Below are 22,408 nucleotides of genomic sequence, written 5' to 3' on the forward strand. Positions count from 1 at the left end.
GACAGATTTTTGGGCAGCCAACCCCACGTACCCTCCAAAATAATCTGTTTTGAAACTAATGGCCCATTTTTTCTTCACTGAATCTTAAACAGTTACTTGATATTTAGTCGTAGTTTGCAAAAGATAGGGGTGGGGCTGAGTTATTTTGTTTATTTAATTTCTTCTTTCTTAAGCTGCAAATTAACTGACAATTATCAAGAGTACCTTAATGGGAAAAAATGCTGTTTCTAGCTTCAAGAAGTCATCCATCACTTAAACAGGAAGCTATGGGATTTTTTAATATACCACAGTAGAATCTGAATATGAAATATGGACATTCATTAGCTATTTGACTTCCCTTCTTCTCACATGCATTATTACTGTTTTAATACACTGAAAATACCAAGTTTCAGCCACTTAATGTGCTCTGGATACATAGTTCAGCTCATTAGTTAGAATACAAATTATGAGAAGAAATATCACATCAGCACTTTAAAAGCACATGAAATTAATTGCACTAATTTAAAATGCTATGACTACTGCTCCAATTGCAATTTCCCAAGATTCACTAGTAGATTTACAGGCAAAAAGATCTTCCATTAATTCCTACTTTTCTAAAAATGACATGAGAATTATGCATATTTTCTCAAAATCCCTATTATATTGTAACAGAAGTTTGGCAAGTTTGTTTTATTTTACAATGGACAGAATTTTCCTTCTCTTGTAAAGATTTTTCTCCTAACTAGGTGCAATCACAGCTGCTGAAGTCACAGGTAATTGTATTGAGGTCTGAAAACAAATAACCTTTGCTCTGAATAGATTTTGTTTTGCCCTCAAAGGTTATAAAGCACAATCACGGATTTCTCTGCAAAGGGAATTGTACCGTGGCAACAGCAAATTAAATCAGTTTTAAAAGCTCGTTTGTGTCTAGGCCTGAAGCTTCTGTGTAACAACAATCAGGAAAACCAAGTTCAGAGACTACTGTGGTTTAGAGATAATTCTACCTGTGCTGTGAACTCCTGCAGCTCAGACACAGCAGCACAAGCAGTGACAGACTCCTGGAGGGATGGTTTTCCGAGGAGACTCCCAGCTGCAGTGTGAGCTCCCCACGAGCACCAGTCCATGTCTTGCACAGACTGGTTTCTTGCAGTTACTCATTTCCCTTGCACTGCCAAAATGATTTATACAACCATTCCTTTCACCACTTCTAAAACTCAGGATCTCCACAAAATGCATCTTCTCCGCTCATAGGATTTCTAGTATGAACTTCACCAGAATTCTTAAAGGTGAACTCCAAAGCTAAAAGAAGAATCTAAAGGGAAAGGCCACAAGTACCTCTGCTATGACACTACCATGTTTAACAAATGCAACTCTGTAGAGGCTAAAATGAACTAGAAACTGATGTTTCTTTTGTGCTTTCAGTTCAGTGTCAGGAAGTGGTGAGCTGCACACATTTGTAGAGTAAGGCTGGCGACATGTGCTACCACTTCCTGCCAAGTGCACGGCCACGAGCTGGTTACAGCTACAATTACAGCATGTAAAACCCTCCAAAACTACAGCATTTCAGCAGTAATGCTGGACTGAAAATTTCCTTTACTAATTCTTTTGTACAGTCACACACTGGGATACAGAAGTTTGAAAAGTTACTCGAGTCTAACAAAGAGGAGTCGTTTGTGACTTTGATTGCAAAGGATCACACAGCTTGCAGCCTTAAAATGCAACATGGAATGGAGAAGAAGCCCAGAAACATCTGGATGTCCATCTGAAGCTAAGTTTTAGAAGCTTTCAGAAAACACACACTCAGATTAATTCTTACAGTGCAAATGCTAACAGGATAATTATTTTTAACTGCTCAAGTGCAGTTGTCACACAAAGGTGTGACACCCTGGTGCCCACCTAGCAAGTCAGTAAACATAGATCAGAGTGACACAGGAGCATTTGCTGCAGGAATCACAAACTTGCAGACTGCAAGGATGAGGTCCAAGTTGCAATCTGTGTATTAGTTAGGACTGTAATTGCTTGCACTTCCCTTGCAGCATGGGGTAAAAGTAGCTGAGGGCTTATCATTCTTCAAAATCCTTTCCAGACCCTGCTGACTACAGGCCAGGGATGCATCCTCACTCCTCACTTTACTGAGGGTATTTTCTGCTACAGCTTCCAATAAAACTCTGTCAAAGAATACACTGGCAGAGAAATCTGCACACCAAAATTCAGTGTCACTAGTGCCACACAAGGACTTCCATGGAAAACCACGGGAGCTGCATGTTGCTGTGTTTACCCTGCACTGCTGGGCACAGCCAAGGAAATTCAGGCCGTGCCACTGGTCAGTGCCACACAGCCAAGTGTCAGAGGCCAGGGGGACTGGCCTCACCAAGGCCTCTTTGGGCTTAAACCAAAAAGTCATGTCCATCTCACACTCCAAAAGCTCTTCTGCCACCATTTCTCCCACCACTCCACTCCCTAGAGACATATTCCTTCCTATTCCAACCCATCTGGGCAGATTTGACCCATAATTAAGCTGCAATGCATTAATTTTAGAGAGATATTGTGAAACGTTGCAAAGAGCTCACAACACTACAACACTAAACATCCTGAATGTACAGGACACTTCCAAAGGCTCCTTTTCCAGCTCCAGTCCCGCTGGTTTCCTACCATGAACCTGAACAAAACCGGCCTGACGCAATTCCTGCAGGAATGTGAGGACAAGCTGAGCAGGGAGGCTGAAACAGCTCCTTTTGTTACTTTAGTTTTTAGAACACAGTGGCTTACTCAGGGCATCACTGTTACTCTTTTGTTCTGCCCTCACCCCGATTTTAACCCTGTAGCCATCAGGGCCAATATCTCAGGTTCTGCAGTGCTACAGTATCTGTTCCAGCCAGGACTCCACTACAACTTTCCCCTACACAGAGCCACTGTCTGGACTAAGAGGTTGGCTGGTTTATTCTTTTCAACAAAACTCCTGTTGCAGAAAATGCTGCAGCACAAAGAAACTAAAGAAACCAAACCCAAGTATTCTGGCTGGAGCAAGTCAGCTGTTACAGCAGCACCAGCAAATACTTCCTGAAGGTAAAGGTTTCTCTGGTCTTCAGACTGCTCAGCAAAAAGGGTCACGTTCCTCAGTGTTCCTTACAAGCAGTAAAAGACAGGCAGAAAAGAAACATATACAAATTAATGCAAAGAAATATCAGTAACCACTGGCAGGCAAACATTAGAATGTTTAATTTTTACCTTTAGTACACAATTTACCTGTATTTTAAGTTAATTTTTCATGTGGCTCAACACTAGTTTTGCAGCAGCTGGACTTTACATGTGCAGCTGTAGCAAGATGTCAGCCAGGAAACAGCACCTTGCAGGATGCAAATAAACATCAATCTCTGATAGCATACACTGTCTATATATACTATACCTACCACAGTTCAGTATTTCTGGCAAAGCAATACTTCATTTAAAAAACAAAAGACAAGTACTCAATGTACTAGCATTCTAAATTGTTTAGCTGTGCTTTTTTAAAATATATAAGCCAAAGGAATTTTAAAAAGTGATTAACCACAAAAATTGGCAAAGAAGCTGTGAAAAAATTAATACTGATTTGCTCGTTAGAAAAGAGTCTCATTTTAGTCCCATCTATCAAAGAACATAAGAGATGCAGCACAGTTTATTAAAATTAAAAATAAGGACCTGTTTTGCATGACCTGCACGTAATAAAAACCTCACCCTCTCAGAGAAGCTGTCTTCCCACTTATCAAAATCTTACTCCTTTGAAGTAAGAATGGAAGAAGTGAAATTAAATTATTTTTTCAATAGGATTCCCTGATAAAACACAAACTTAGTGGCACTCACCATCACTGGACATGGATCACAATAAAAAACAATGGGGGAAGGAGTCAAAGTACAAAGTCTCATTACCCTTTTGAGCAAATCAGCATCAGAACAACGGGAATTGATGCATCAAATTTCAAGCTGGGCCTACCCCAACTTCAAGCATTGGTCCTTCCTATGCTGCTGTGTCTGTACGTGGGGTTGTGGGGGTCTGACGTGTTTCACTGGGCTGAGCTGGAAAAGGAGAACATGTTGCAACGTCTTCATTACAAGACATGCAAGTCTTCAAGAGACACAAAAGGAAAGGAAACCATTTCTGCAGCCACTCAGAGTTATCACTGAATTAAAAGCAACTTTGAACCGAGTAAGCAGACCTGTAACTTACTTTCAAAGAAGGAAGTAAGAAGAGGCACATAACTGAAAATCAGTGTGCTTCACCCTCAGTTTGTTGAATCCTGGGAGAGAATTACTCGGAAAACATCCCCAGCTGAGGGACCTCAGTTTGTAACCATATATTTTCCCCACAAGCTTACCCAAGGATTACTCCCATTTTGTTGTTCTGTTGTTGTCAGCAGTAGGTTTTGCAGGGTTTGGATCACAGAATTATAGCATCATGGAATGTTAAGGGGTTGGAATGGTCATTAAAGGTCATCTAGTCCCTGCCATGGACAGGGACACCTCCCATCAGACCAGGCTGCTCAAGGCCTTATCCAACTGGCTTGGAACAGTACCAGGGATGGGGCATCCACAACCTCCCTGGGCAACCTGTGCCACTGTCTCACCACCCTCACAGTAAAAAACCACACAATTATTTTTTAAGTGGTTTTTAATGGAATATTTTCTAGTGCTACATCAGTAGACTGTCTCATTCTATAAAGGTAGATAAATGAAGCTTCAGAAATTTGCTCTTATATTAGATCTTTCTAGAAGAATTACAGTAAAAATAAAAAATGATGAAGCAGGACTGAAGATCAGTGTAAAAGGCAGGGTGGGGAACACTTGCAACACACCAGTGCGTCACACAGCCTCACACAAAAGAACAAAGTCTAATCATTTTGAACTTGGACGTTTGGCTTTAGTCCCTAGTAACATCTGCAAGGAATTTTCAGATGATCTCAGCAATGTCTTGTATCACTATGTAAATTAAAGAGGCAGTAGTCTTTTATTGCACCCATTCAAAAATACAGCAGATGAACACGAAGCGACAACACCAGGGTGAAGGTCAACATTTTTTTCCAACACTGTAAAACAAATTATTCTAGAATTAAACACAAGTGCAACCAGCTTTTAGTTATTCGTTCACAACTTAAAGGGACAAACTGTATTCTGTTCCTTCTGGACAGCCCATAGGAACCCACAGCACACTGGTAAACTCGAGTGGGCTGAACTGGGTTAACTGGCCTTTCTTCATGGAACTATTCACCCCCACAAAGAATCTCATACCACACAACGAGACACAGAGCAGTGTCTTGCACCTTGGAAGTTATTAATACTGTAAGGTCCTTAAAGTTTAAACACTGGCCAAATAAACACATACAAATGGCTGAGGGAGGTAAGGCAATAAAGAACTGGGGTGCCACGTGTATGTACAACATAAGGCAGTTTCCTGCTCCTGAGACCTTTGCTTCGAGCAACCTTTGAAATGCACGACTTTAGGCACCAAAAATACTCAATATAAAATTCAAGACTATAAAACAGCACTATAATAGAAACTTAATACTGCTTGGCACGAGTGAAATTATCAACAACAGCCCAGCTTTAAAAGGGACTGAGTCCCTGCAGGATGTGTTTTAGAGCTTACAATCCAGATACTACAGCTCTGTGAAAGTGCACAGAAACTAACTTATGGTCTACCTCTCATTCCCCTTGGAATGGAAGACAAGCTACACTCGATGGTAACTCAGTCTCATCTAAAATAACTCTTAAAATTGTGCTCCTGATACAGACAGCCAAGTTTGTTTATTTTGAGGATTATTTATAGACTGCCTGTCTCTAGGAGGAGTGCATTAACTGAGCTGCTTAGAGAACATGCTCCTCTCAGGCCAATGTGCAACTGGAGAGCAGCAAGGGTTGTAGCTGGCCAAGAGACTGAGCTGAGGGTACAGTTTCACAGCCACTGGAACTGGGGCAGGTCCTGCCATGAGCAAGAGTCCTGACCAATAACCTCTCTGGAACACGTATTTGATTCTTCTGCTTAATTTGAGATGACATATGGTCGGTCCATATCAAAAGCATCATTTAATTAGCAAGACAAAAAAAAAAACAACAAAGTAAAACCCCAAGAACAGGAAAAACTTATCCCAAATCTCTTGCTTGTAAACCAGATATACCTGTAGATGTAGAAAACATTGTCTTTAACCAAGATAACTCTAATTGAATATTGCTGTCAGGAAAAAAAAAAATTACTTCATCCAAAGTTAGCATCTTAAGCATCCAAAAAGTTGAAAAAATGGCTTATTAAAAAATTCCTATGCAACCAATACTATCTGGCCACCATGATTTAAAGTTCATTGTTTACTATGCACACACTGTGCCAGCTGTGACAATAAGAACAGGCCCAAAGGGTTAGGTTTGGGTTTGTTCTGTAATTTTTGGTCCTGATGAACCTATATGTCTGTCCAGTGAGAAATGGAGATGCCACTTCTATTTTAAAAAGCCCCTTAAAAGTCTCAGGGCTCCCAGCTGATCTGGATGTCTACACTAAGCTGGTTATTCAGAGTGAAGAAAGACTTTGAGGAGCCACAACATGATCTGTTTAAAACAAAAAAGCTACGACATGAAAAGTGAGCACACAGAGTGTCCCAGGATCACAAAGCAAAGTGAGAGCTGGTAAGTCAGTGCTCACTCAGAGATAAAACACCCTCTCAGAGTACAAACAATGCACTTTGTACCTTCCATTCCAGCAGTGCCTGTGACAGGCACCACACACAACTCCCACCAGCTGCAGGTTTGACACAGGTATCGAGGACACGATGGGAACAGTTGGTGTGCACAGGCAAACACCCCTACAGCCCAACGAGACTGCCAAGCATCTCCTTGAGAGGTCTGGGGACACCAAATAGTGTCAGAGATAACAACAAGTTAAACTGGATAACGTCAGAGCTGGTATAAATTACACACGACCACTGTAAAGACAGAAGTGATCAATTTACTGCAAATTTGACAGGAATGCAGGAACACTCCACTCATTAAACAGCTGAGATTTCAGAGGGCACAGACCTGCCAACACTGGGAGAAAAAGCACAGAGAATATGGGTATTACCAGGAACATAAACAAGGATAAAAATGCAACAAAAAAGCCCAGCACACATCAACAACAGCAGTAAGACAGTTCTCAGCTGGAACTTGGTACTCAGTCCAAAAGGATCTTGGTTATCTGTGGAGATCAAAATGTCTCATCCAGTAAGAATTATCTCTGTTACGAGAAATAATCTAATCTAGGAATTTCAGTTAGAGTCTATAGTTGTGTTTTAGAAGCAAGTGTGGAAGGTACATAGTGAGGCAGCAAAATCAGGCTGAAAAGTCAAAGTAGAAGGTTTAAAGTTCCTGAAGTTATTTTTATAGACAGCACTCTCAACAGCCCAAGAACATAATTTTTCTCATGGTTTTTTTAAACCCGTGTTTTAACATGAGGTAAGTAAGCATGTAGGGGTTTTGGTTTGATTTTGTTTGTTTGTTTGGGAAGCAAAGGACATGAGGAAAGAAGGGCTGCTTTGTTTAATTTCTTACATGAATGATGAAATAGGTCTTTTTGAAAGGTTTTTCCTACCTGGATTAAGAGGCAAAACCACATAACTTATTAGCAGAGGCCATACTTGTCTTTCTGGCACATAACAGTTTTCTTTTCCTACATCACACAAGGTTCTTTTAACGAATTAACTTTAATTAATTCTTTAATTTCTTCAGCTCATTTTTCTGCATTGCATATTCTAGTACTCTTCTCTAAGTCACTTCTGCTAAGCCAGAGAAGTTCTCCCAGGTAGTTACTCTGACTGTACCTTCCTCCCTTCCACGCTGGGTTGACACAGACACCTCACCTCATCTTTAATCCCATCTGAAGTCACACCATACTTTGAATCACTAAGGGAAAGCTATTTCTCTCTGGCAGAAGAAAGGAGAATTTTTTGGGGGGCTGTGGGGGCTGTAAGCAGTGTATGAGCTCCCTGGCTGGCAGCCACTTTAGCTTTGCCCAGTTTCTTATACTCAATGTGTTTTTCCCAATTCCCAGATTTGGTGCCAGACTCCTACTAGAGACTAGTCTGCTTGAAGCATTCCCAGATGCTGCCATACACAAAAGAGAATGCCACTGACAGTCAGCACCGGGTTTCTTTCAGCCTGGAGGAGGCTGAGGGGAGACCTCACAGCAATCTAGAGCTTCCTGACGAGGGCAGGCCCTGAGCTCTGCTCTCTGGGACCAGGGACAGGACCCAGGGAATGGCCTGGAGCTGTGCCAGGGGAGGTTCAGGTTGGATATTAGGAAAAGTTTTTGCACCTGAACAGGCTTCCCAGAGCAGTGGGCACAGCACCAAACCTGACACAGTTCAAGAAGTGTTTGGACAATGCTCTCAGGGACAGGGTGGGATTCTTGGAGTATCCTGTGCAGGGTCAGGAGGGTCCCTTTCACCTCAGGATATTCTGTGATTCTAACTCTGTGCAAGAGCCTCACACAGTGCAACTTTGTTAATGTTACTATTATTCGTAGTTTATTCACATTAGAAAAGCATTGGATCTATCTTACACATCTAGTCAGCCTGATGACTTGGCACTTCAGCTACCATAACATCCAATTAAACATAAAAAGCAGTATCATATCCTTCAAATTAAAAACACCTGCCTTCTACCACAAAATATGAAATAAAGCATCACCATAAATACTGCATGTGTTATTATTATTAATAATGTCAGTTAAATTCTGAAATAAGACAGTTCAAGATGTATTTCTACCAAAAGGATGACCTTTTGCAGAAGGACTAGGAAATCCTTCCTAAAAAGTACACAAAAAATTCCCAAACAGAAGCTGTATGTCTTCAACCAACACATTTCTTCCTACGCTTACTCACTGAGCTCTTCACTTCGCATTCAAACTAAGCCACAAAAGCAGCTCCAAGCTGCCCTCCTGTCACTCAAATACCCAGGAACACATAACCAAGACAGACCCCCATCTGCCAGTTAGGAAGGGCATCAACAGTCAGACATCTGTCAGTGTTTCACACAACACCACCACGAAAGCTGCAGCAGCGTTTTTAATAAAAGCCAAACAATTTCACTTCCGTTGCCGCAGGACACAGAGGGCAACACAACCTCTGCAGCAGATGAAAACCAAAGTCTAAGATGTCCTTTGTTACCAACCAGGTGTTAGTATCATATTTAAGGTCACAAGAAACACAAACTTTAATGCTTTTAACCTGTGATGTCCCCAGCTACAAGGTCAGGACAGAGCCCTGCTGACCACCCACCACAGCCACTGAAAACAGAATCATTGCTCCAGGTTGGTATTTACCTCCATAACCCTGTGTGCCCCTGGAAACCCCTGACCTCCTCCTCACTCTGTGCTGAAGAGTCTCAGATCCTACAAGCCTCGAACACACACTCCCATTCCACAGATCCCTACAATGGTGCCACCTGAGACGCTGAAACTCATCTCAGTCACTTCAAAGTCTCCCTGACAACTCGTTTGTGGTAACGACCATTAATAAAGCACTACTGACAATGCTCTCCTGGTGCCTCCCTCCCTTTGCTCATCTATCATTGATGTGTTCTCTTCCACAGCTCCCACCATCTGCAGAAGCCCAAAGAAACTTGAGTGAATGAGGATAGAGAATGCTGAACCTTAATGGGAGGGTGGAAAAAACCCCCAAATCAACAACCCAACAACCAATCCTTTGTCTATCACACAAATAAGTAACCATGGGGAAGAAGAGTAGAAATATTTAATGAGGCATAATTTGACTTGAATACACTAAAACAATTTCCATTACGCATTACAGACATGGAAATTTCACTGCAAAAGGGAAGTTGATAATTTTGCTTGACAAAGGATTTTCATCTAAGTGTTCAAAGGTCAGCACACACGTGCTTGCCTGCCAGAGTAGTGTCCTATTTTGGAAGATGTAGGCTAAGGAAAAGTTACTTCTGCAAAAAATCAACAAATGGTTTCAGCTCTCAGATCCAGTCCTATCTCATGGGCAACTTCCTGCCAAACGCTGATATCATCTTGGATTAAAAAAATAAATATGACCAATTTTGTTCCAGTCAGCAAGCCTCTGGATGGAGTCAGAAATGCTGTCAGCTAAGGAGAGTCAACCTCCCTCTCACAGAAACCAGTCGATACAAAAAGTTGAAAGGAATGCAAAGAATAAACCTTATTATTTCTAATGATAAACCAAATCCAGTTTTACCAGACAGCACTACTTGAACAGCAAGTTAAGATACTTGGAGACTGCTACATTAATTCTTCCTATTCTTGTACATCACAATGGAACTACGAGCAAAATGCACATGAGATACCCCAAGATAAGTTTTGCTTTAGGAGCTGTTAAGCAGGAAAATGAGCTGACTCAACTGCATTTTACTTTCCATGTAGAAAGAACAGTGCAAAAGCAGAAGTTTCCACTCAGGAAGCAAACGAAACAACATAACCTTACATAACACCCATTGTAAAAAAAGTTTGATCCCATCCCACGTTGGCAGTGAAAAGCTGATCCTCACTAAGGACCACAGTGGTGTTATGACCAGTCAGCCCTTTTAGAAATTCTCCAAACACAGCTACAGAGCCCTGTATAACAAATTCAGAGCTGCTGAAGGCCAAGGACCTGTTGTGTCTAAAGCTGCTTAAGGCCAATCTGTGCTTTCACAGGTTGAAAACATCACTCAGAATAACTGAAAGGATCATCTGAGAGAAAGATCCCCCGTTCACTTCTCGGGTAACAAAGTTGGCTGAAGGTATCAGTTATGCCAGGTAGTCAAAACAAAGATCAGAAAAACTCTTGTGCCAACAGCCACCCCAACAAAGAATAAAAAACCTGATGGATTATCAATACATACGCAGAGCACCTTTATCCTACTTCTCATGCAACTGCTGGTCACAGGACACGGGCTGGAAGACCCTGCTGCCTGAATCAGTACAATGTTGATTACAGCACGACCAAAGTCTTGAGGAGAAAAGTCAAAGGCCCATTTCCCAACCTCCAAGCAATCTCCAAGGATGGAGCCTTGCAGGCATGTTCTGCATGACACGGAACAGAAGGGAACCTGCAAAGTACCACACACAAGTGGCAAAGTAACTACAACTCATTACTGACTTACTTCTATAATATCAACTCTGAGGAGAAGTAAAACAAATATTCTACAATAAAACAGCATTTCCATCTCTCCCTCCTACTTTATTTTTCTCCTTTTGGAAAGAATTCCCATTGCTCTGAAGTGTTGTAGTTTAATCCTGGTTAAACTACTAAAGAACAACAGAAGTGGGGCATTATAAGGAAGTTATCTGGTACTAGGAAGTTGACCCTTCCATCATGGCAACAAAGTTTGTTTCTATTTCTGGATGTAGAATCCAGGAAAAAAGTTGAAACAGTGAAAAATTTAACCCCATATAGTTAAAAAACCCTCTAAATGACTCACCTCACTCAAAACCAGCATGTAAGTACATAAGATTAAACTTTGATAAAATTTGATGTCAACACATCTCAATCACACACCTTCTCAGACTTCTGCAGTTAAACTAAGCCTGATCTTGTCAGCAGAGAGACCAGAGAAGAACTAAGGGACACAATATCACACATACTAATTAAAATCATTGTTAATTGAACACACGTCATAAGCACCACCATATTGCAGAACCCACTTCATGGAGAACACCCAAACAAAGCAGCCTGGCAGCTCACAGTCCAGGAAAACTCCGTGTACTCAATGGGGAATACTGATCTGGCAGGGCAGCCTGTTTGGGGACAGCACTGCACCCCTCCACACCACGTTAGCTGCACTTTATCAGCCAAAGGAAAAACCAGAATTGTTAAAAATGGCATCCCCTCAGCTCATCAGAGGGACCAGCTACGACTGTAAGCAGTGCTGAGAAACCCCCATGCGCTCCCCGAAAGCTAAAGGGAACGTGAGCACATCTTCAGGAGCAAACAGGTTAGACCCACATGACTGACCCAAGAGCAATATATGCAACACATGAGGAAGGCTGAGAAAGCCCCAAGTATTTTTATTCCAGCTACGTCAGCACTTCATGAACAGTTTCACTATTTCCTGCATTGTCGACTCCCCTCTTTGGAGGCCCTTTGCTGCAAAATGAAAAGGGACTGGAGGAAACCAACGACAAGAAGGAAAATGGACCTGGGAAATCACGAGTACTACCTATGGAATCAGAAGTTTACCTCAGCTCTCAGTAAGTTTCTTCAAGCTGATTCATTTTGAAAATAAGGCCCTTGTGAAAGCAAATAAAAAGGAAGGAAATGAGAGCAAATCCTATATTTACTGAATAAGGCAAGAAAAAACAGCATCGTGTTCACAATCCTCAAGACTTCAAAGTGAATCAGTGAGACAAAAAAGAATATCAAGGTGCTACAGCAGTTCAAGAAACATCAAGAAAATCGTTGGAAGACAGACACACCCATTCATGTGAGCTCTCTCTTTAGAAGTATAAAGAGATATTTTCTATTAAGCACAGTACCAACGTAGGCTTTTTTTAGATGATACAGCATTTATAAATGTTTATTAAGCCTTTTATTCTACAACAGGTAGAGCAAAATACCTGTTAAGGTAAAATGCTACTCAGGCCTTAATTAGCTGATGTTACTGATACAGCATTTTGAAAACGGTTGCAAAGAGAAAAGAAACATGCCAGAAAAATGCAGAAAAACTGTTCTTAAAGCATTAGAAATGCCAGCCACACCTCATTTAGTCAATCACATCGGCCTAAATAAAAATTATCTCTTCCTTGTGCACCAAGTTCAGCACAATAAAATGTCTGAAGAGGACAGGGCATTGGGGTAACATAAAACGAGTCACATGCTATTCCACTCCATCTTTAAATCCATTTCCTTTCAATAAAAACTCTACTCATTCTCTCAGTGTTATTTTTCAAAGCCAGCATTAGTTTTGCCCTCCTAAACATGAGCAAGCTCCACTGTAGTTCACCCCTTCATCCCAAAACCAGTAGACTCCACTTGAAAAGTGGCCTCAGCTACAAGTAACTACCCATAAATCTCAAGTCTTGCCAGACCGAGATTTCAATTCAACATCTCGCTGAAGACCTTGAAAATTTTGCTTATGTTTATTTCCGCAGAATAGTATTTTAAAAGTGACAGAGATACAAGTCACAGCAGTCTGCTTTGACATGTCACATCTCGCTTTCATTTTAAAAGGTTAGTGAAGCTTCGGAAACGCCTTTCCACAACCAACTTAACCCAACAAAACCCAACTTTGGTGGAGGAGGTTGATCCAGCTAGTTACTAAAGAGCTTCTAAGTTAAGTCGACTCAGGAGCTCGAAGGGAACTCCTCCAAATCTCACAGGTGTGACCTCCGTGTCCAGGAGCGCGCACACACACACAGACACAGACACACACACACAGACAGACACACAGACAAGACACAGACACACACAGACACAGACACACACACACAGACACACACACAGACACACACACACACAGACACGGACACAGACACGGACACACAGACACACACACAGACACGGACACACAGACACACACAGACAGACACACACACACAGACAGACACACACACACAGACAGACACACACACACACGCATTTGGAGGGGCTGGGGGGAGAAGGGCAGTCAAACTCCCAGCCCAGGGCGGGTCGGGCGCTGTCACTGCGCAGCACAGCCCGCAGCGAGCCCGGGCCGCCCCAGCGCTCCCACTTTCGGAAGGTTTGCACCCGCACACGAGCCGCCCGATAAGCAGAGGGCACGAAACCCTGCCCTCCGTGAGCCCCGGGCCCCGCTCGCACGGCCGGCCCGGGCCCAAGCAACTGTTGCTGCCGCGGGGGAGCGGCCCCACCGGGCGGGCCGGGCCGCGGGCCCCGGACAAACCCCCCGAGCGCGGTCGGGCCGCGGCCCCGGGACAGGGACAAACCCCCCGGGTCCGGCTGGGCCGCGGCCCCGGGGCAGGGACAAAACCCCGAGTGCGGCCGGGCCGGGCCGGGCCCCCGCTCCCCCTCAGCGCGGGGCCCTCACGGCCGCGGGGCTCCCGCCCACGGAGCGGCCCCAGCGCGGCCGCGGCGACACGGGCGGTGCCCCCCGCCCTTCCCTCTCCCTCCCCGCTCGGCCCCGGGCACGACCCCTTCTGTCCCCGCGGGGATGGCGGCGGCCCCTCACCGATGGTGGAGATGAAGGTGGTGTTGAAGGCGTCCTCGCTGAAGCGGAACAGGAGGCAGGTCTTGCCCACGCCCGAGTCGCCGATCAGCAGCAGCTTGAACAGATAGTCGTAGGTCTTCGCCATCTTCGCCCGGGGCTCGGCTCGCCGCCGCTGCAGGAGGGGGCGAACGCGGGAGGAGGGAAGGAAGGAGGGACTCTGGGGGAGGGAGGAGGGAAGGAGCGAGGGAGGCGCCGCCCGCGCACGGGAAGCGGCAGCGGCGCGTCAGCGAGCGCCGGAACCGCCGGGCCCGCCGGGGAATGTGGTTCTGGGCCCGCCGGGGAATGTGGTTCTGGGCCCGCCGGGGAATGTGGTTCTGGGCCCGCCGGGGAACGCGGTTCTGGGCCCGCCGGGGAACGCGGTTCTGGGCCCGCCGGGGAACGCGGTTCTGGGCCCGCCGGGGGACGCGGTTCTGGGCCCGCCGGGGAACGCGGTTCTGGGCACCGCGCAGCCGGGGGTCCGCGCACCCGCCGGATTCCTTTGGGGACCCGCAAGAGCCATGGAGCTCTGTGTCCCAGCGGCACGTTAAACAGTGTGGCTGGTGACCACACTGCGGGTCACCAGCGAGCACAGGAGAAACGCGACTCCTGTGTGTGACCTCACACCTTGCCTCGGGCACGGCAAGTCAGAGAGAAACTGTTGTGCACACCACAGAAAAACTGTGCTCACGCAGGGCTGTAGAACAGCGTGTCTGATCTAGAGCAGCACTGACGGTGTGGGTGTTGTAGAACAAGGCAGCTATCAGCAGGACAAGAGGGCTCGGTCTGAAGCTCTGCCGGGGGGGTTTAGGTTGAATATTACAAAAAAAATGTTTTACAGAGAAAGTGCTCAGACATTGGAATGGGCTGCCCAGGGAGGGGGTGCATTCACCGTCCCTGGAGGTGTTTAAGGTGCCATGGGCTGGGAACCACGGCGGGGTTGGATCAAGGGTTGGACTTGATGATCTCTGAGGCCTTTTCCAACCCGTCTGATTCTATGATTCTATGATTCTAAGGTGTCTGCTCAAGAGCAGCACCGACAATGTGGGTGTTGTAGAACAAGGAGCTCTAGAGCAGCACTGACAGTGTGGGTGTTCTAGAACAAGGTGTCTTGAATGGTTCAATAAACATTTTCCCCCATCTTGTTTTTTCCCCCCCCACTAATAATTATCCCTTGGTGTGAGGCAGCCTCGCTACACATTCATTATGCTGTGTTCCCCATGGGATGTCACGAGGTGCTATAAAAATAAATAGTGCTACTGAAGCAGTTCAAAATGACAACAAAGAGCTACTACTTTAATTTAATTTAAATATTGTAGCCTTTAGAGAAGCTATAAACAGAACTCTCTAACGCTATAAATAACTACAACAGTTCTCAGTTCCCTCTTAGGAAAACAAAGGAAAAAGAGATGTTTTCCCCAAATCATTCATTGCAGGATTGTCATCCTGCAATGTTCCCTTTCCAGCTCCCTCCAGGTGTGCCCTGAGCTCCGTGCAGGAATGGCCCTGTGGCACCACCTGCCCAGGCACCCTCCTGCAAGTCCCTGGGGTGAAATAGGGCTAAACTGGTCCAATGCCTGGCTACTGTTGTATTTGTGCAAAGGATTCTGAGGAATCACTCTGGATAAATACCTTCAGCTATTATAAACCTTGAATAAGCAGAAGCTGTTGTGCTTCTAATTATTCCAAATCTTCCCTGGTAAGGGTCTCATTTTGGTGGTATTCCTGGCCAATATATGTTTGTGGTAGCAAATCATCAAAAATCCAATGGCAGATGTGATGTAAAACTCTGTACAAGATGAATTCAGTAGGAGCTACGAATGCTAATATGTATTCCAACTAATTGGTGCAAAATCTAATTTTATATTTATACATTTATATGCTGTGTTCTAATAGAGGATAATCAAGGCTGCAAAACAAGGATGGGGGGGAACTGCCAGTTCCTTTTTCTTCTTTCTTTTTTATTTTAACACACTTGAGGATCTCTGCCCAGTCCAGGACAGAATTTGGAAACCTGGCTGCTTGGTCCATATTTGGACTGTATAATTAGCAGTCAGGCTGTTTAGATGTTAAGATGAGTTGTTACAGTACTTATTACAAGATTTGAGTTTATAAATGATAATGGCAACTTGGCACTGAAGCAGTCAAAGCAAATTGGTTAATTATATCAGTCTAACACGAATAATTGGATTATAGGAAACTGCAAGTGAAAAATTAATCTCTGAAACATTTCCCTGTAGCTGCACTTTCAGAGACATGAGCTGCTGTGTACTGTAATTATGGCCACGCTGAACGTTACTACACAAACATATTTCAGCTTTGAAGAGAGAAATTTCGGGGTTAATTTTCACTCTTGAGTTTTATGGAACACACAGGCTCTCCTACGTCTCTGGAGCAATATGTTTGCCATCGCCATCTGTTACTCAGGAGGATTTTTATAGAGAAATAATGCAAATTACTTCCCTCTTCAATTACGCTGGTGCTTTACAATATTGCGTTCTGTTGTGATCTGGAAAAGTGCCAGCTTGCCAGATTCAAGGGACAGATGTTTACTTAACCATGAACTTTAAAAACATGATGTAAAAATTAGGAGTTACGTTTTCTGATTTTCCAGAATTGTAATTGTTCAATTGTGTACCTTGCAATAGGTCAGTAAAACTTTGAGGAGTACTGTCAGAGCTGTTAAGGTTCAATAACCACACCACTACGAGACCTGTCCATGAAACCACTTTGGAGTCTTTGCTATTGCACCGAAATGGAAAAGTGAACATTTGGTTTATATTGCATTACACTCAACAACAATTCATTTTTTTCTGGCTCAGCAGAACCACCAAGGGGAACACTGAATATGCAGGAAATAGAAAGTGTTTGAAACCTGCTACCTCTGTGTAAAAGCAGGTGGGATTGCTACAGTTTGGTCCTGTTTCATACATTTCAAAGAAGCAGAATTTTAAAACCCTTTAGAACCCTTAAATGAGTACCCTAACAGTTTGCCTGAATGGAATCATAGAATCATTAAGGTTTGAAAAGCCCTCCCAGCCCATGGATCCCCCCTGTGCCCAATGCCCCCCTTGTCCCCAGCCCAGAGCACTGAGTACCATGGCCAGGCCTTCCTTGGACACCTCCAGGGCTGGGCACTCCAAACCTCCCTGGGCAGCCCCTGCCAAGGCCTGACCACCCTTCCCATGGAGAAATTCCTCCTGATGTCCAACCTGACCCTCCCCTGGCACAGCTGGAGGCCGTTCCCTCTCCTCCTGTCCCTTGTTCCCTGGGAGCAGAGTCCGACCCCCCCTCAGCTCCCCCCTCCTGTCAGGGAGCTGCAGAGCCAGAAGGTCCCCCCTGAGCCTCCTTTTCTCCAGCTGAGCCCCCCCAGCTCCCTCAGCTGCTCCTCATCAGACCTGTGCTCCAGACCCTTCCCAGCTCTGTTCCCTCCTCTGGACCTGCTCCAGCCCCTCCATGTCCCTCCTGAGCTGAGGGGCCCAGAACTGCCCCAGCACTGGAGGTGCAGCCCCAGCAGTGCCAGCACAGGGAGGGCACTGCCCTTGTCCTGCTGCCACAGCAGTGCTGGCACAGCCCAGGTACCTTTGGCCTCTTCCCCCCTGGGCACACCCAGCTCGTGTCCAGCCACTGTCACCAGCACCCCCAGGGCCTTTTCCAGCTTTCCAGCCCCTCTGCCCCAGCCTGGAGCTGCAGGGGGTTGTGGTGACCCAAGGGCAGGACCTGGCACTTGGCCTTGTTGCACCTCATACAACTGCCCTCAGCCCATGGATGCAGCCTGTCCAGATCCCTCTGCAGAGCCTTCCTGCCTTCCAACAGATCCTCAGTGTCATCTGTGAACTTACTGAGGGTGCCCTCCATTGTCCAGATCATCAATAAAGGTATGAAGCAGGACTGGGCCCAGTCCTGAGCCCTGGGGAACACCACTAGTGGCTGGTCCCAGCTGGATGTGGCACCATTCCACCACTGTCTGGGCCTGGCCATCCAGACAGTTTTTAACCCAGCCAAGAGTTTAACCCAGCTGCACCTGTTCAGCTGCAGCTTCTCCAGGAGAATCCCATGGCACACAGTATGGAAGGCTTTACTGAAGTCCAGGAAGACGCATTCACAGCCTTTCCCTCGCTCACTAGATGGGTCACCTGCCATAAAGAGAGATCAGTGCCACAGTTCAAACTCATCCTAACCAAGATATGGCAGAATTTCATTAGTCACTGAGGTGTATGTAAAGTCCACCTGCTAAAGCCCTCAGTTTAAGAAAGGAACTGATATGAATAACAAAATGTAATTACTGCCTCTATTCATATGCAATAAATTCAAAAATCTCTACATACACATTAAGAAAAACAGAAAATACTTGTTTACCAACACCTAAATTTCTAAGGAAAAACCCAAACTGATTACATTGTTACTTCATTCCTACTCTCATTTTCAGTTTCTCAACTGAAAGACATCATCATTTCTACCTTTCAAAAATCCTTTTTCCGCTCTCAGATCAAAGGTGAGACTGGTTAAGCAAAAAGAGGTATGTGTCAAGGTCTTGTCTTTAATCAAGCTCTTATATTCAATGCATACAAAACTGTAGGAAATTCTGCATCTTAATTGTTTAAGTACAAGGCTTAAAAAAACCCAATAAGAGTTTAAAACACGTTGGTAGAACTAAGATCCTGTTATTTTGGCACTAAAGGATAATCTTAAGAGGCAGTCTTGCCCTGAGTGCCACCTAACCACAAATGATTAACATGAGCTTTGCTCCTTAGCTTTTGGACTCTGCTAGCTGATATCATAATATTTCTGATGCATATCTATAACAACTCTGACTTTGGCAGGTGCCTCTGCAATTCATTACTGTTTGATGGCCATCATGTGACTCTCCCTTAAAAAAGTGTCCCTTATTCCCCAGTTCCAGTAAATACATCTTTCACTGCAGGTAGATACTTCCATGCTCATTTTATATTGTGTCCCACTACATTTGATATGTTGATATGTCCTGCTTTTAAGTCCTAGTTTTAAGAAGATCTATGCATTGGTTTAATATACAAAGAACAGTGCTCTCCTTTACTCTACTGATCTAAATGTATGAATTTTCCACATGAATATACTGTAGAAATTTATACAGAAGAGGTTAAATCAAGTTGTTATTGGGAAAGGAAATTACATAAAGTATGTACAGTTCAATTCCAGAAAGAAGAAGCACTGTTAGACTCTTATCTGTCAAATCCATTGATTTCAAGGTTTGAAATCACTATGGTTACAGTAGTGCTAGAAGTGGACTTTCTTCAAGTTCCAGTGTTAATCTGAACTATCTCAGCATAAGCAAATTATGACAGGCCACAGTTTACACCACTAGTTTATAATCAATTAAAATTATAACTCCTAATCCTGCAGTCCAGGCAAACCCACAGGCTGCATTCTGGATCAAACACACCACTTGAAGTGAACCTGCTAATTCTGAGTGCAGCTTAGAGGTGGTTAGAGCATGGAACTCTAACCAGTCTTAAGGACAGTACTGCAGAGACACCCATCCACATTGCAGTACTCTAGACAGGCACCATAAGCATTATTAGAGTGAATTTGTTTGTATTAAATCATTCATTACACACTGACTCAGTGACCACTGCCAGTTCATAGGAGGGTTTGCAGTAACCCCTCCCAAAACCTGAGTTCTCACCGCGTCAGACAGCAAATCCTGAGGACCCACCCAAACCCAGCTGCAGGAAGGCACAAATGGGGCAGAACAGAGTGGCACTGGGGTCAGCAGGTGCTGGGCACAGCGAGGGCTTGTGCTGTACAGCCCAGCAGGAGCCACCATGCACATCCCCAGAGACACCAACTCGGCTTCCAAACAGCGAGGGAGCGACACTCCCAACACAGAAAAACCCCAACTGTCAGGATGTTGTTTTCAAACATCTCCAGATCAGCTCGGGGAACGTTTCTGTTGTCATTCTGGCAGACACATAACACTTCTTGCTCTTTTCTCTGAAAGGAGATCAAAGGCTTTGCTTGCTGGGAGAAGGCTGGAAAGAGGAAGTCATTCTCTTAGACCCAAATCTCTCTGTCTCAATAGGCCACACCACAGTTGTACAGACAGCATTTCTCTCCTTCACTCACAGCTTAAACTCAGTGCTGCATTTCTGATTTCTAAAGAGTAAACTTCAAAAAAAATCCTCAGTTGTGAAAGACTGAAGGTAATGCATTAGAATTGACTCATTCAGCAGGTCACTGAACTACAGGCAGTTACGAAAAGGAAATGAATCTCCAAGCAAAACCAAAATAGAGAACCAAACAGAGGAATGTGTCCAAAACACATCCTGTTTTCAGATCATCCTGTGTGCCCCTGCTTCCAGAAACCAATTTTTAATGTGACTCTAAAGTCCTCCTCAGGCACCAGAAGCTCTTTGCAGAAAAGACATTTAAGAGGGGAAGGCCAGGAGGAAGAGGTGAAGAAGGGTGGCACGTCAGAGGTTCTGTTTTATTGGTGGTGGTGCTTTATGCATTGTGAAGGTATTTTCTTAAACAAGAAAACCTCATTCTCCTTCAGATACCAACTCAGCAGCCTTAATAGATTGTCCCCTTTCCATTGTGCTTGCAGATAAATAAGACACATTTGAAAAGGACTGAAAGGTAGTAGGGACAGCTAAGACTCAAGAACTGACTGTGCTGGTTTATGTTCTGGCTTCACAGGACAGCATGCAGAGGAAAGTATGAGTCAGAGCCTTTCCTATTAAATTCCCCATGATACAACAAGAAATACTTCCAAAATACCTCTATCTGTGTGTCATCACCACCCCAGCACATGAGGCAAAAATGCTCACGCAGCATTGCCGTGTTACAAGGCAGTGGCTGTGACGGGGAGAGAGGAAAAGCAATATAATGGCTTGGGGTACTACAACCCACGGGGCTGTTCTGACAGAATAATGCAGGGCTTTGGGGTGCAGAGTGTTGTGAAAGCTGTGTAGTGTCAGCATCGCGCACAGGCCCTCCCAGCTTTGAGATATTGTTGTCAGAAAGATATGCCTCTCCAGGACTTCCATCCTCACTTGTGCTCATAGCACCTTCTCAAGTAACTTTTGCTAAATGCATCGGTTCTCTCTTCAGAAAAGCCTTGGCTCGACACGCCCCTGCCGGACGTTTGGGAAGGCTTTTCTTACCAAGCGATTTTCGTAAGGTCTGTTGTGCCACCAGGAGGACTTCTACTGAACTACACTTTTAAATGTTCCAGGCCTGATTAAATACTACGGTTTGACAGATTATACTTGTGATTATTTTTACTGACTTATGAAAAAAACCCATTTTTTTAAAATTTCCACTATCTGCAGTATTTTTATTTCCCATAGGTTCTCTAAATCGATTTAAATACAGGAGTGACAACTAACAGAAATTCTGCCTTTTTCTTTTTGTCTGGGATGGGAAACCGCAAAATAATATGCACAGAGGTAAAACTTCGTGGAACGTGTCATTGAGTATGAAACGACGTGTCCAGTTCTGGGCTCCTCAGTACAAGGGAGACATGGAGCTACTGGAGAGGGTCCAGCAGAGGCCACAAAGATGATGTGGGGTCTGGAGCATCTCTGATGAGAGCTGGGCCTGGTTAGCGAGAGAACAGAGAGGGGATCTCATTAATGCATATAAATATCTCCAAGAGTTGTCAACAGGATGGTGCCAAACTGTGGTACCCAGAGACAGGATGAAGAGCAATGACCATAAACTAAAACACAAGAAGTTTCACATCAACATAAGGGAGAACTTCTTTACACTGAGGGTGGCAGAGCCCTGAACAGCTGCCCGGGCAGGGTGGAGTCTCCTCTCTGGAGATGTTCAAACCCACCCGGACGTGTCCCTGTGTACCCGCTCCAGGTGCCCCTGCCCGGGCAGGGGGTGGGACGGGGGGAGCTCCAGAGGGCCCTTCCGATGCCAACAATCCTGTAATTCTGTGACCCGCAGGCGACAGTTTCGTCAGCACCTAACGCAGAAAGGGAGGGAGTCCCGCGTTCCCGGTGTTCCCCGTTCCCGATGTTCCCGGTGTCCCCCGTTCCCGGTGTCCCCCGTTCCCGGTGTTCCCCGTTCCCGGAGTCCCGCGTTCCCGGTGTTCCCCGTTCCCGGTGTTCCCCGTTCCCGGTGTTCCCCGTTCCCAGTATCCCGCGTTCCCGGTGTTCCCCATTCCCGGTGTCCCCCGTTCCCGGTGTTCCCCGTTCCCGGTGTCCCGGGTTCCCGGTGTTCCCCGTTCCCGGTGTCCCCCGTTCCCGGTGTTCCC

At 44.9% G+C, this 22,408-nt stretch overlaps 1 protein-coding gene across 6 annotated transcripts in view; it reads right to left on the minus strand.

Annotated features, from left to right (window-relative positions):
* The window catches only part of RAB8B (RAB8B, member RAS oncogene family), a 34,826-nt gene extending 20,428 nt beyond the window's left edge, over positions 1 to 14,398 (minus strand). For 4 of the 6 annotated variants that reach the window (XM_027657526.1, XM_027657524.1, XM_027657527.1 and 1 more), the window contains exon 1: positions 14,146 to 14,398. In XM_027657526.1, the coding sequence (XP_027513327.1) occupies positions 14,146 to 14,269 (124 nt within the window). In that variant the 5' untranslated portion in view covers positions 14,270 to 14,398. The remainder of the gene's footprint in view (positions 1 to 14,145) is intronic. The other 2 variants (XM_027657523.1, XM_027657529.1) reach the window with 2 other exon arrangements.
* Between the last annotated feature and the right edge of the window lie 8,010 nt (positions 14,399 to 22,408).

Source organism: Corapipo altera, unplaced genomic scaffold (assembly GCF_003945725.1).
Source record: "Corapipo altera isolate COAL_440 unplaced genomic scaffold, ASM394572v1 308, whole genome shotgun sequence".
NCBI classification, from domain to species: Eukaryota; Metazoa; Chordata; class Aves; order Passeriformes; family Pipridae; genus Corapipo; species Corapipo altera.